Source organism: Trachurus japonicus, chromosome 18, assembly GCF_045865225.1.
Source record: "Trachurus japonicus isolate A0001 chromosome 18, Traja_1.0".
Lineage (NCBI taxonomy): Eukaryota > Metazoa > Chordata > Actinopteri > Carangiformes > Carangidae > Trachurus > Trachurus japonicus.
Window position 1 is genome coordinate 4,085,157 of NC_140924.1, and position 14,747 is coordinate 4,099,903.

General features: G+C 39.2%; 2 protein-coding genes across 2 annotated transcripts in view; both read left to right on the forward strand.

The window, feature by feature from the left end:
• LOC146968396 (uncharacterized) overlaps positions 1–14,747 on the forward strand; it is a 431,785-nt gene that overhangs the window by 78,902 nt on the left and 338,136 nt on the right. The gene's annotated exons all lie outside the window — the stretch shown is intronic.
• The window catches only part of LOC146968399 (butyrophilin subfamily 3 member A2-like), a 53,256-nt gene that overhangs the window by 36,244 nt on the left and 2,265 nt on the right, over positions 1–14,747 (forward strand). The window contains exon 3 of the mRNA XM_085759147.1: positions 10,035–10,154. Coding sequence (XP_085615273.1) covers positions 10,035–10,154 — 120 coding nt within the window. The remainder of the gene's footprint in view (positions 1–10,034; positions 10,155–14,747) is intronic.

Sequence of the window (14,747 nt, forward strand, 5' to 3'; positions counted from 1 at the left end):
GAGTAAAGGTTTATTGATCATGAGATCATGGGTTCGATTCCTTACTTTTTTTTTTAAGCAGAAGCCAGTGATCCTCTTATCAAAGGTTTTCTTTACCCCTCACATACTGTCTCTGTCTGTAGCCTAGTGGTTAGCTTGCTGGTCTGGAGACCTGAAGGTTGTTGGTTCAAATCTTGCCTCAACAACAATTATAGTGAATTATTTTCCCAGTTGTCCTCGGTCCGTGTACCTTTTGTCAGTTTGATATTCCGTTTTAATAAAAAAACGGGAAAACGGAAATACCGTGGTTTTTTCCTTTTTTACTTTTCAAACAAAAACCAATAAATGAAAAAACAGAGTCGTTTTTCCGTTTTTGGTTTTCTGAATCAAAAACGAAAAACGAGAAAACCACAGTCAAATAACGGCCCGAATTTGGTTTTTGTAAATTCATTTGTTCGTTTTTCGTTTCATGTTTATCAATATAACGGCGGGCAGAACGGAAGCGGAAGTGACACGTAATAACTTCAAAATAAAAGCATGCTTATTTTCATACAGACTACCGTTCTCTTTATACACTCATTTTTACAGTTTATGCTCGACACATACACATATAGCCTACATTTATTTCAGTGAACTAAAGTATAGTTGTAGATGCCATGTACTAGTGTTTTGTGTGTGTGTGTGTGTGTGGGGGGGGGGGTCAGGTGGGATACGTCACCAAGCGTAGTAAAATCAGCTGTTCTTCACCTGTGACCTGCTATGTTTTAGCTTATCGACATTCCTCTGGAGCTCAGTTTTTATTGTTGTCCGGCCCTATTAGCCATTAATTGTTCCAGTCGCCCTAACAAGTAGGTTATTTTTAGCTGAATGCATATTGTGGGAAAGTTTACCTGCGAACGTCACCAGCAGAGGTCCCCATCACACACAAAATAAAAGTAGCGTGCTGCTTACTTTCATACAGCCAAACGTTCACTTTATAGCCTAGCTACAGCCCTACACCAACGTTAATTAAGCATTATACAACAGTTAGTTCCGACCATGAGTGCTGATATACAGTATAACAGCAGTGGGACTTTTTACAGGCGTGTGTGTGTGTGTGTGTGTGTGTGTGTGTGTGTGTGTGTGTGTGTGTGTGTGTGTGAGGTTACACCTAACAGGGCCTAATGAATTTTAAACAGGAAAAAGGCCTTATACTCAATTTTTACTGTACTATAACATCACTTTGGTCCATAGGTTCGGTCAATACTTGGTACAGTTGACTTCAGGTCCACCCTGGCTACTTCCTCAGTCATGATCAAACATTTTTACTGCATTATTTTGGAGAAATTAAGTCTCAAAGTTGCATTTTTTGCTTTTTTAAAAACATGACAAAAAGGTCTAATACTCCATATTTACTGTACAATAACATCACTTTGGTCCATAGGTTCGGTCAATACTTGGTACAGTTGACTTCAGGTCCACCCTGACTACTCCCTCAGTCATTACCAAACATTTTTATTGTATGATTTTGGAGAAATTAAGCCTCAAAGTTGCATTTTTTGATTTTATTTTTTTTGAACAGGAAAAATTGCCTTATACTCTTTATTTACTGTACTATAACATCACTTTGGTCCATAAGTTTAGGAAATGGTTGGTACAGATGACTTCAGGACCACCCTGGCTACTCCCTCACTCAATATCAAACATTTTTACTGTATCATTTTGGAAAAATGAAGCCCCAAAGTTGCATTTTTTGCTTTTTTTAAACATGACAAAAAGGTCTAATACTCCATATTTACTGTACAATAACAACACTTTGGTCCATAAGTTCAGACAAAGGTTGGTACAGTTGACTTCAGGACCACCCTGACTACTCCCTCAGTCATTATCAAACATTTTTACTGTAGCCTATCATTTTGGGGAAATTAAACCTCAAAGTTGCATTCTTAGCTTTTTTAAAACATGACAAAAAGGCCTTATACTCTTTATTTACTGTACTATAACATCACTTTGGTCCATAAGTTCAGGCAATGGTTGGTACAGTTGACTTCAGAACCACCCTGGCTACTCCCTCGCTCAATATCAAACATTTTTACTGTATCATTTTGGAGAAATTAAGCCTCAAAGTTGCATCTTTAGCTTCTTTTAAACAGGAAAAAAGGCTTTATACTCCATTTTACTGTACAATAACATCACTTTGGTCCATAAGTTCTGTCAATACTTGGTAAAGTTGACTTCAGGGTCATCCTGGCTACTTTCTCAGTCATTATCAAACATTTTTACTGTATCATTTTGGGGAAATTAAACCTCAAAGTTGCATTCTTAGCTTTTTTTAAACAAGACAAAAAGGTCTAATACTCCATATTGACTGTACAGTAACATCACTTTGGTGCATAAGTTCGGACAATGGTTGGTACAGTTGACTTCAGGACCATCCTGACTACTCCTTCACTCAATATCAAACATTTTACTGTATCATTTTAGAGAAATTAAGCCTCAAATTTGAAAAAAAAAAAAAAAAGTTTTGCAAGGCCTAATGTTCCATCTTTACTGTACAGTAATATCACTTTGGCCTAAAGTTCTGACAATGGTTAGTGTTGACCTCGGGAATATCCTGACTACTCACCCATGCAGTGTCAAGTATTTGGACTGTATAATTTTTGAGAAATGAATCCATTAATTTTGCTCAATATTCACGCAAATGTAAAATCCCTATGATACATAATTTTTGACAAAAGTTGATAAAGTTGTTTCCAGGACCATCCTTACAACCCACTGATCCACTATTAAGCATTTTTCCTGCATCATTTTAGAGAAATTCAGCTATACAGTTCCATTTTTACATAGAAAGAGGCCTTATGCTCGGTATTTATTCTCATTTAGAGGCTTAATTTCTCTAAAATGACAGAGCTTTTCCAGTGCAAGTCCAAGGAAAGACAACTTCTAGGCTTAATTTCTCCAAAATGATACATTAAAAATGTTTGAAAATGACGGAGGGTGTAGCCAGGATACTCCTGAAGTCAACTGTACCAACCATTGTCAGAACCTATGGGCCATAGTGATGTTACAGTACAGTAAATGTAGAGTATTAGGCCTTTTTCCTGTTTAAAAGAAGCTAAAGATGCAAATTTGAGGCTTAATTTCTCCAAAATGATACAGTAAAAATGTTTGATCATGACTGAGGAAGTAGCCAGCGTGGTCCTGAAGTCAACTGTACCAAGTATTGACAGAAGTTATGGACCAAAGTGATGTTACTGTACAGTAAAACTGGAGTATAAGGCCTTTTTCCTGTTTAAAATGCATTAGGCCCTGATAGGTGTAACCACCACTCTATAGAAGTGATTGCTGTCGGAAGATAGAACTATTTAAGACTTATATTAACACAAACATTCCCCTTACTTCTGCTTTAATGATGTGGGAAAAAAAGTGTTGAAAACACCTCATTACAGCCTAACAGCCAATAAACAATGGTTACACACACACACACACACACACACACACACACACACACACACACACACACACACACACACACACACACACACACAAACACCTCGATTGCCTCCGTATTATCCTCGTCTTATTTTGAAAACCGGAAGTCATCTCGCTTGATTCTAAAGTAGCGCTAGCTTTGCAGGTGGACTCTGATAAGTTCTCTGATACGGGCGCAGTTAAAATGTCTGTGCGGCTGGCTTGACTCCGCGAAGACGAACTACGGCTCATTTGACCGCAGTTGTATGGGGAGGGAGCGTGGCTCTGACTTCCTACTGTCCAGCTGAACAGCGGAGTGATAATGCCTGTAAAAAGTCCCACTGCTGTTATACTGTATATCAGCACTCATGGTCGGAACTAACTGTTGTATAATGCTTAATTAACGTTGGTGTAGGGCTGTAGCTAGGCTATAAAGTGAACGTTTGGCTGTATGAAAGTAAGCAGCACGCTACTTTTATTTTGTGTGTGATGGGGACCTCTGCTGGTGACGTTCGCAGGTAAACTTTCCCACAATATGCATTCAGCTAAAAATAACCTACTTGTTAGGGCGACTGGAACAATTAATGGCTAATAGGGCCGGACAACAATAAAAACTGAGCTCCAGAGGAATGTCGATAAGCTAAAACATAGCAGGTCACAGGTGAAGAACAGCTGATTTTACTACGCTTGGTGACGTATCACCCCCCCCCCCCCACACACACACACACACACAAAACACTAGTACATGGCATCTACAACTATACTTTAGTTCACTGAAATAAATGTAGGCTATATGTGTATGTGTCGAGCATAAACTGTAAAAATGAGTGTATAAAGAGAACGGTAGTCTGTATGAAAATAAGCATGCTTTTATTTTGAAGTTATTACGTGTCACTTCCGCTTCCGTTCTGCCCGCCGTTATATTGATAAACATGAAACGAAAAACGAACAAATGAATTTACAAAAACCAAATTCGGGCCGTTATTTGACTGTGGTTTTCTCGTTTTTCGTTTTTGATTCAGAAAACCAAAAACGGAAAAACGACTCTGTTTTTTCATTTATTGGTTTTTGTTTGAAAAGTAAAAAAGGAAAAAACCACGGTATTTCCGTTTTCCCGTTTTTTTATTAAAACGGAATATCAAACTGACAAAAGGTACACGGACCGTCCTCTGTTGACTTCTGATAACTTGCTACATGTTGAAACTGCTGCTCTCAGCCTGAAATTCACAGAAATTTTCATTCTAAGTCATTCAAGCTTGACTCTCAAGCTTTCTTGATGTTGACAGTGTGCAGATCATTAACAGACAACAGTCTCTGCAACTGTGTGTGCACTGTGGCCTAGAGGCAGAGTGGAAGTCTAATGACCATGAGGTTGTGGGTTCGAATCTGACCTTGGTCAAACATTTGTATGGTGATCACAGCTTGCACTATTTGCTAATTCTGCAACAGCGTTCAGTTGCTATCAGCAGTCACACCATTTCCATTCTTGGAAATGCTTTTTCTAGTTAGTGTGACTGCTGAAGCAGTCACACTATTGTTCTTCTGTTTGGCCATTTTCTTCCGCCTTTTTACGGTCTTCTTCTAGTCCTTCATACTTTGTGCTATTTCAACAATTCATATATCAAAACGTGCAGCTTTTTTTGAACTTTATCGGCATTACTTTTCTCTTTTTAACTATTGATACTTTTTCAAATATTTAACTTTTTCTGATTTTTTTCAGCTTTATAATGTGTGTGTATTGCGTCTAACGAGCAGACCTAGAGTGGTGTCAGAGTGGAGAGAGGCAAAAAAACATTCTAGAGTTTTTCTGGCTAAACTGTCAGCACGGCCACAAATTAAACTCTAGACAAATTATTTTCTCCAGTTTTGTAGCCACACTTGTCTTCTGGCTAAAATTCTGGTCAAAAATGCAAAGAGACTTAGATAATAATTTAAAACTAGAAAAAGCATTTCCAAGAATGGAAATGGTGTGACTGCTGATAGCAACTGAACGCTGTTGCAGAATTAGCAAATAGTGCAAGCAGTGATCACCATACAAATGTTTGACCAAGGTCAGAATCGAACCCACAACCTCATGGTCATTAGACTTCCACTCTGCCTCTAGGCCACAGTGCACACACAGTTGCAGAGACTGTTGTCTGTTAATGATCTGCACACTGTCAACATCAAGAAAGCTTGAGAGTCAAGCTTGAATGACTTAGAATGAAAATTTCTGTGAATTTCAGGCTGAGAGCAGCAGTTTCAACATGAAGCAAGTTATCAGAAGTCAACAGAGGACAACTGGGAAAATAATTCACTATAATTGTTGTTGAGGCAAGATTTGAACCAGCAACCTTCAGGTCTCCAGACCAGCAAGCTAACCACTAGGCTACAGACAGAGACAGTATGTGAGGGGTAAAGAAAACCTTTGATAAGAGGATCACTGGCTTCTGCTTAAAAAAAAAAGTAAGGAATTGAACCCAAGACCTCATGATCAATAAACCTTTACTCTGCCACTTCGCCACAGAGAGCACAGACATAAACATGTTTCAGACAGAGTTGTGGAGAATTCTCAGCATTGGGCTGAATGAGAGCAGAGAGCTCCCTGGCTGCATTTAAAAAATATTTAAAATTATTATCTAAGTCTCTTTGCATTTTTGACCAGAATTTTAGCCAGAAGACAAGTGTGGCTACAAAACTGGAGAAAATAATTTGTCTAGAGTTTAATTTGCAGAAAAAGTTAAATATTTGAAAAAGTATAAATAGTTAAAAAGAGAAAAGTAATGCCGATAAAGTTCAAAAAAAGCTGCACGTTTTGATATATGAATTGTTGAAATAGCACAACACCTAACACACTAACCATATGGCCACAGAGAACCTGAGTTACAATGAGCTTTATACTATGAGGAATCAAAGACTGTCCAATGACAGCTGAATAATTGGAATCAAAAGTCAAGCAATGAAGTGAAAAGACTGAGGCAGGAATCGAACCCATGACCATATGATCACTAAACCTTTACTCTGCCACTCGGCTACAGAGAGCACACTGCTTTCAAAACTGTTGTCATTCATTGTAATGTGATGATGTGCTGCAAACTGGTGTGAGTAATCAAGGAGATAACAAACACCTGTAACCAATTGAAGGCGGGGGAGGAGAGCAGAATTCAACATAACATAACAAGAGTTCTTCCCTTGGATTCGAACCAGTGACCTGAGGGTTGGCAGGCATCTACCCTAACCCCTACACTACAGTGGAGTTATGAAGAAGAGAGGTTGAGACTTTGATGAATGTGAGATTTTTTGTGAAAAAGTTAAATATTTGAAAAAGTATAAATAGTTAAAAAGAGAAAAGTAATGCCGATAAAGTTCAAAAAAAGCTGCACGTTTTGATATATGAATTGTTGAAATAGCACAAAGTATGAAGGACTAGAAGAAGACCGTAAAAAGGCGGAAGAAAATGGCCAAACAGAAGAACAATAGTGTGACTGCTTCAGCAGTCACACTAATAATTTTTAAATGCAGCCAGGGAGCTCTCTGCTCCCATTCAGCTCAATGCATTTTTTTCACATCAGCAGGAGAAGGAGCTCAACTTTGTAACTTGCTGTTAAGTGCTTTTTAATTCATTTTAATTCACCAAAAAATAGTCACAGGTCACAAAAAAGTCCTCTTCTTACTTGGTGTGGCTAATCTATACAAATTCCTCCTTATTTTAAGCATCATTGAAAAATCTCACATTCATCAAAGTCTCAACCTCTCTTCTTCACAACTCCACTGTAGTGTAGGGGTTAGGGTAACTGCTTGCCAACCCTAAGGTCACTGGTTCGAATCCAAGGGAAGAACTCTTGTTATGTTATGTTGAATTCTGCTCTCCTCCCCCGCCTTCAATTGGTTACAGGTGTTTGTTATCTCCTTGATTACTCATACCAGTTTGCAGCACATCATCACATTACAATTAATGACAACAGTCTTGAAAGCAGTGTGCTCTCTGTAGCCGAGTGGCAGAGTAAAGATTTAGTGATCATAAGGTCATGGGTTCGATTCCTGCCTCAGTCATTTCACATCATTGCTTGACTTTTGATTCCAATTATTCAGCTGTCATTGGACAGTCTTTGATTCCTCATGGTATAAAGCTCATTGTAACTCAGGTTCTCTGTGGCCATATGGTTAGTGTGTTAGGTGTTGTGCTATTTCAACAATTCATATATCAAAACGTGCAGCTTTTTTTGAACTTTATCGGCATTACTTTTCTCTTTTTAACTATTTATACTTTTTCAAATATTTAACTTTTTCTGCAAATTAAACTCTAGACAAATTATTTTCTCCAGTTTTGTAGCCACACTTGTCTTCTGGCTAAAATTCTGGTCAAAAATGCAAAGAGACTTAGATAATAATTTTAAATATTTTTTAAATGCAGCCAGGGAGCTCTCTGCACATCATCACATTACAATGGCAACATGCTTATGTCTGTGCTCTCTGTGGCGAAGTGGCAGAGTAAAGGTTTATTGATCATGAGGTCATGGGTTTGATTCCTTACTTCTTTTTTTTTAAGCAGAAGCCAGTGATCCTCTTATCAAAGGTTTTCTTTACCCCTCACATACTGTCTCTGTCTGTAGCCTAGTGGTTAGCTTGCTGGTCTGGAGACCTGAAGGTTGCTGGTTCAAATCTTGCCTCAACAACAATAATAGTGAATTATTTTCCCAGTTGTCCTCTGTTGACTTCTGATAACTTGCTTCATGTTGAAACTGCTGCTCTCAGCCTGAAATTCACAGAAATTTCCATTCTAAGTCATTCAAGCTTGACTCTCAAGCTTTCTTGATGTTGACAGTGTGCAGATCATTAACAGACAACAGTCTCTGCAACTGCGTGTGCACTGTGGCCTAGAGGCAGAGTGGAAGTCTAATGACCATGAGGTTGTGGGTTCGATTCTGACCTTGGTCAAACGTTTGTATGGTGATCACTGCTTGCACTATTTGCTAATTCTGCAACAGCGTTCAGTTGCTATCAGCAGTCACACCATTTCCATTCTTGGAAATGCTTTTTCTAGTTTCTCCTTCATCTTCCGGCCAGACTTCGGTCCGCTACTAGTCCTGCAACTCGAAGAGTTGCAGGACATATTATATATCAAAATGTGCGTCCTGATCGGGATCAGTGTGCTATTACTTTTCTCAACAGTGTACGAATTTTTCGCGACGTAAGTCGCGAAAAACTACGCAAAATTTTGCATGTAAGTCAATGGGACGGACGGGAAAAAAAGAGCAAAAAAGACCAATCATTGGAGTTTAACAAACGTCTACTGCTCAGGCATACTTTCACCTAGAGACTCCATTTAAACTTTAAACAGTAGACACAAGTCTTGTGTATTGTCGTATTACTCCACGTTTTGATAGGTCATATAGTTTTTGATCAATCCATGATCAATGACCATGAGCATTTTTGGAGAAATTATGAGTTTATAATGGGTGTGTATTGCATGGAATGTTCGTGTCAGAGTGCGTGACATCATCGGTTAGAGTGGGAGAGAGTGAAGAAACATTCTGTATTTTTTCTGGATAAACTGTCAGCACGGCCACAATTTACACTCTACAGACATAATTTTTTCAGAATTTGTAAGACAAACTTGTTATCTCTCATGTCATGTGCTCAAAATATCAGAGAGACTTACAGAATTGACAGAATCAGCCTCTGAGTGCGGCCACGTCTGTCTCTGCTCCTCATTGAGTCCAATACAAATATTTTCTGAGAGGAGCAGAACGGCCTGATGTTTTAAAACTGCCAGCGTCGCCAAAATATTTACTGTAGAAACACCAAATCGTACCGAAATTTTCAGTAAGTCCTTAGAGCAACGTTGATCTGTGTTTTGTTCTGATAGGAGTTACCGTTTTGTCATGCTAAGCCTAAATGTGAGACCGGTTTAGAGGCAGAAAATGGCTCTTTTTCTCCACGTTTCTGTCTGTCTCAGCCTGCGGGGGCCCCTATCGCCGTGGTAACCTCTTTGATCCTCAGGCCAGAGCTCGTTAACTTCATAAACAATCCACCTGGCGCTCGTTTAAATGTTTATAAACACAGACACAGCTAAATCAGACTGACACAGGATGCAGCTCATAGTCACACACACACACACAGACTCTAGAACCAGCTTCATGTGATTACAGTTACACACACACACACACACACACACACACACACACACACAGTTAACCTAATGTGATTACAGCTCCTCCATATCAGTGCTTATAGAAAGATGATCATGTGTTTGTCTGATCAGCTCTGTCTTGACCTTAAGATCGTGGGTTTGATTCCCATGTTGACAGAGATGGCACAACCCGCAGTAGCTCCCGTGGCCCATTCAAAATTTCCCGAGAGGAAATTTTCTAGTTATTATTATTGTTGACCTGGCCAGTCTAGTTATGAAAAAGAACTACTTCTGCTTTAATGGTGATTTTTATTTACAAGTGTCTGGCACTAGTATGGGTTTTATTTGCGCGCCCAACTATGTAAACCTTTAGACCCAAGAGTCACGCATTCATGTTCCAGGTAGAAATTATCTAGCAATACAAAATGATCTGAATTTAGCTTAAAACTGTTGTTCTCCCTGAATACAAGTATTTCATCTTCTTTCATTTCAGATGATTTCTTCATGGTCACATCTAACTGTGCTGCTTCTATCGCCTTAAGTCTGGTTTTCTGCTTAATGTTGATCATTGCTGTTGCTTTGTCTGTCTGGAAATGGAGACAAAACAAACTCAGTAAGTAAATGTATTTAAAGATGATTTGTTTTAACTAACTAAGTTAAAACTTTAGTTTTTTTTTTTTCTTTTTTCTTTTTAAGCTGGTGTCTGTTTGTTTTTGTTTTTTGAGTTGAGATGGCTGTTCACCCGGACTGCAGCATACGCTGTTTTGTTTACAGTAAATTCATGTCGCAAATCAACACCAGAGAACTCCTAATATCAACACGCCAGCTGGTGATGTAAATCATGTAAGAGACTCTGACGTAAGACTTATTTCATACAAAATGATGGAGGGAAAAAGGTGGGGGGGCGGAATAGCCTAATATAAAATGATATGTTAAAACAGAAGTTCACACGTTATTGTTGTTTTGCCTTTATTTTATTTCATTTAACAGTTATGTTTTGTTTGTTATTTAGATTTATTTTACAATTTCACAATTTAAAACATTTATTTTATCTGTATGCACATTAAAATGCCCTAATGCAAATGAATTGAGAAGGAAGTTCTCTCCCTTCTCACCCCTTTTTTTTTTTTTTTTTTCCTTCCCTTGCTCTCTCTCTCCATGATACATTGGATGTTTAGACAGTGATACTTACTGATTTACTTTCTTTTCTGAGCCAAGCAGGCCATGCTGCGCCATCCCTTTTTTATATTTTAATGGCGCAATTGGTTTATTTTGTTTGTTTCTCTTTTTTTGTTGTGTTTGTTGTTTGTGTGTCTGATTGTGAAAGAAAGGGGTTACCAGACCGAGCAAGTAAACTCACTTTTCAAACGGATCGATGAATAAACTAACTATGATTACATTCAACCTTAAGGGCATAAATAACCCCATAAAGCGGAAAAAGATCCTGAACTACCTTAAAAGTCATAAATGTGATATTGCTTTTTTGCAAGAAACCCATTTAACTAACTCTGAACATGAGAAATTAAAACGTGACTGGGTTGGTAAAATGTGTTACAGCTCTTTTAATTCAAGATCAAGAGGGGTTGCTATTCTTTTTAACAAACGACTAGATGTGAACATACTTTCGTCAAATAAAGATGACCAGGGTCGTATGGTTAATATAAAATGTGACATTAATAAAATTCCCTATACCTTAATCTGCTTATACGGACCTAACACAGATGATCCTCATTTTTTTAGAGAACTCTTATTGGACTTGACACAGGTACATGGACAGTGTATAGTGGGTGGAGACTACAACTTGGTACTAGATCCCTCAACTGATCGCTCTACCAAGTTCAAACAGCCTTTAACTACTGCTGCCTCAACTTTGAGAGAAGGGATGAAAAATCTCTCCTTTGTGGATGCCTGGAGAACGAAAAACCTCACTCAGAGAGACTATTCCTTTTATTCTAAGGTTCACGACTCGTATTCAAGGATAGATCTATTTCTTATATCCAGAACACTGTGCATGAAAACTGTGGAATGTATTTATTTAGCTTCAACCTTATCAGATCACTGTCCTCTTAAGATAAGTATTGAAAATACCTCCAGTCCTCTTGCTCCCTTTAGATGGAGGTTAAAACCCCATCTTTTGAGTGATCAGTCTTTTAATGAGTACATTAGTAATGAAATCAAAGCTTTTCTGGAAAGCAATAGAGATTCAGCCTCACATAGCGCAATATGGGAAGCTATGCTAGCATACATCAGAGGCATGATTATCTCTTACACTGCTCAAAAAAGAAAAGAAAAACAAAGTAAACTCACTAGACTGGAACAAACCATCCATGAGCTAGAAAAAGAACACGCACAGACTAATAACCCTGAAACAACACATCTATTGACACAAAAGAGAATAGAATATTGTAATTTGTGTACTCAAAAGGCAGAAGCAGACATGGCAAGAACCAGATTTCACTACTATGAAAAAGGAGAGAAAACTGGTAAATTACTCAGCTGGCAAATTAAAAAGGAGGAAAACGCAAGAATCATACATAACATTAAAAATAAAGAGGGTGTAAGTATTTCAGATCCCACTGGTATAAATAAATGTTTTGAAGAATACTATCATGACTTGTATGTAAATCACAGGGTGACATGGACCCCCTCCTGTGTAGGAGATTTTTCGATAACTGCTCGGTCCCTAAACTAAGTGAGGAAAACAGACACCAATTGGATGTAGAAATTACTAAGGAGGAAGTTATACATGCTGTAAATAAGCTACAAATAGGGAAAGCACCAGGGCCAGACGGGTTCCCTGCAGAATTTTTTAAAAACTTTCTGCCCATATTGGTGGAGCCACTTACAAATATGCTCAAGGAATCACTTGAAACTGGCATGTTACCCTACTCTATGGAGGTGGCCACTATGAATGTGTTTTTAAAACCAGAAAAGGATGAACAACTTTGTAGCTCCTACAGACCCCTCTCTATGCTTAATGTCTCATTCAAGATTCTATCCAAAATACTAGCACTAAGGCTAGAGTCAGTCTTCACTAGTTTAATGTCGATCAGACTGGCTTTATTAAAGACAGATCATCTCAGAAAAATATTTCACCTCATCCATGACTCCTCCAAAATCTCTGAGGATAGACTAGTGTTCCCCATGGATGTGGAAAAGGCATTTGACAGGGTTGAATGGCCGTTCTTATTCCAAACTATGACTGAAATGAATTTTGGTACCAAATTTATAAATATTGTTAAAACATTATATAGAGCCCCCAGAGCACAAATTGCCACAAATGGTGTGCTGTCGAGACCATTCGACCTCAAGAGGGGCACAAGGCAGGGATGCACTATCCCCTTTACTGTTCGCTTTGGCAATCGAACCGCTCGCGGTGGCCATCCGTTCAAATTCAAATATCAGTGGGATTCGAATAGGAAATACAGAATACAAGCTATCACTTTATGCTGACGACTTATTAACTCTTTCACTGCCAAAGACGAGTTATCTCGTCTTAGCGAATCCAAGCGTAGTCTGCCAAAGACGAGATAACTCGTCTTAGCGTTTTTTTAATGGCAACGCCATGCTGAATGTCTTGCCCTACTCCTCTGTGAAGATCAGACTTGTATCATCAAAATAAAGTGCAGAAAAACACATTTGGATTGAGAGATGTAAAAAATATAGCGTATTCCCCCCCCCCTCACGGAGCGGTGCGGGTGTCTGACTGCAGCGGCGCCGCTCCGTGACACTCTGGCCGCCGGTGAGAGCTTAGGGGGCGGCGGCGGGGCTCATGGCGGCTCGGCAGCTCGTCGAAGTGATACAAAGCACAAACGTTAGTAACAACAACCCCGTCGATCGCTCGTCGTTAGTCGTCAAGAGCGTTTGGAAAGTCGCCAGATTTTGCGAGAAATCACTCGGATAGCAGCTTGAAAACCCCGCGATCTACAGTAGTGTGGATGAGGAACGGACGGCGCCGGCGAACGTGACGAGAGGTAAACGTGGTGGGAGTGTCTGTACTCTGTTGTGAGCGCACATGTCTGTGGCTGTGAGTTCAGGGGGCGTCAGCCAGAGCTGTCGGCTGTGTGTGTGTAGATGTGTGTGAGACAGAGAGAGTGAGTGAGACCGCTGCCTGCTGACCAGAGGAAGCTGGATCTGATCTAAAGCGCCGTGTTTCGGCTACAAAAACCTGTCGAACTGATCCGCGCGCGCGCGCGCGCGCGCGCACACACACACACACACACAGACACACACGCACGCACGCACACACACACACACACACACACACACGTATGCACACGCACACGTCACGTACGCACACACACTAAAAAAAAGGAAAGAAAAAGTTGTAACTCAAAGAAAAGAAAGAAAAAAGGCTGCAGTAGTGTGTGTCAGTAGCTAAATATTTTGTCTTTTGTCATCAAAAGTCATTTGTCAGTGTTGATTTAGTTGTTGTTTACAAGAGAACAACTGTACAGATGTTGAGGCGTCACTAAAGCAAAATATAAAGGAGCCAATTGTACTGGTTCACCTGAAAATGACAGCCGACACAAAAACCTCTTTTTCTCAAGATTTTGGTGCCAAAATGGCATTTTGGGCTAAACTAACCTATATTCAACCGTCAATTTCACAAGACTGGAACAAGATAGAAACAAACAGGTTTTTTTGCTGGAAACTAGAGACCCTCTTCTTTCCTTTGATGGGTTGAATGTGTATGTAGTAACAGTACATAATATTATGGTGGGTCTACGGAAATCAGTCAAAAAGCTGGAAAATGCCTGGCAAGCTGGAGGAAGCTGCTGTGAGAATGGCTGGCAGTCAAAGAGTTAATTTACATATCCAAACCTGATAAATCTGTGCCACAAATGTGTGAAGTATTGAATGTGTACAGTAAATTGTCTGGGTATAGTTTGAACTTTGGGAAGAGTGATGTCATGCCTTTAGGACCCTGTACTCTTACAAATCTCCCTGACTCAGTCACAAGATTTAAATGGAAACCAGAGGGATTTAAATACCTTGGTGTACATATAAGTAAAGACCTTAGTAATATACATAAATTGAACTTTCATCCACTCATGGCAAAACTTAAGGCCGACTTGATTAAATGGAAAGACCTACCACTATCCGTAATCGGAAGGGTTAACATCATCAAAATGAATGTACTACCAAAATTTTTGTATCTTTATCAATCCATCCCCCTGGAATGCCCTTCTAAATTATTTACTGA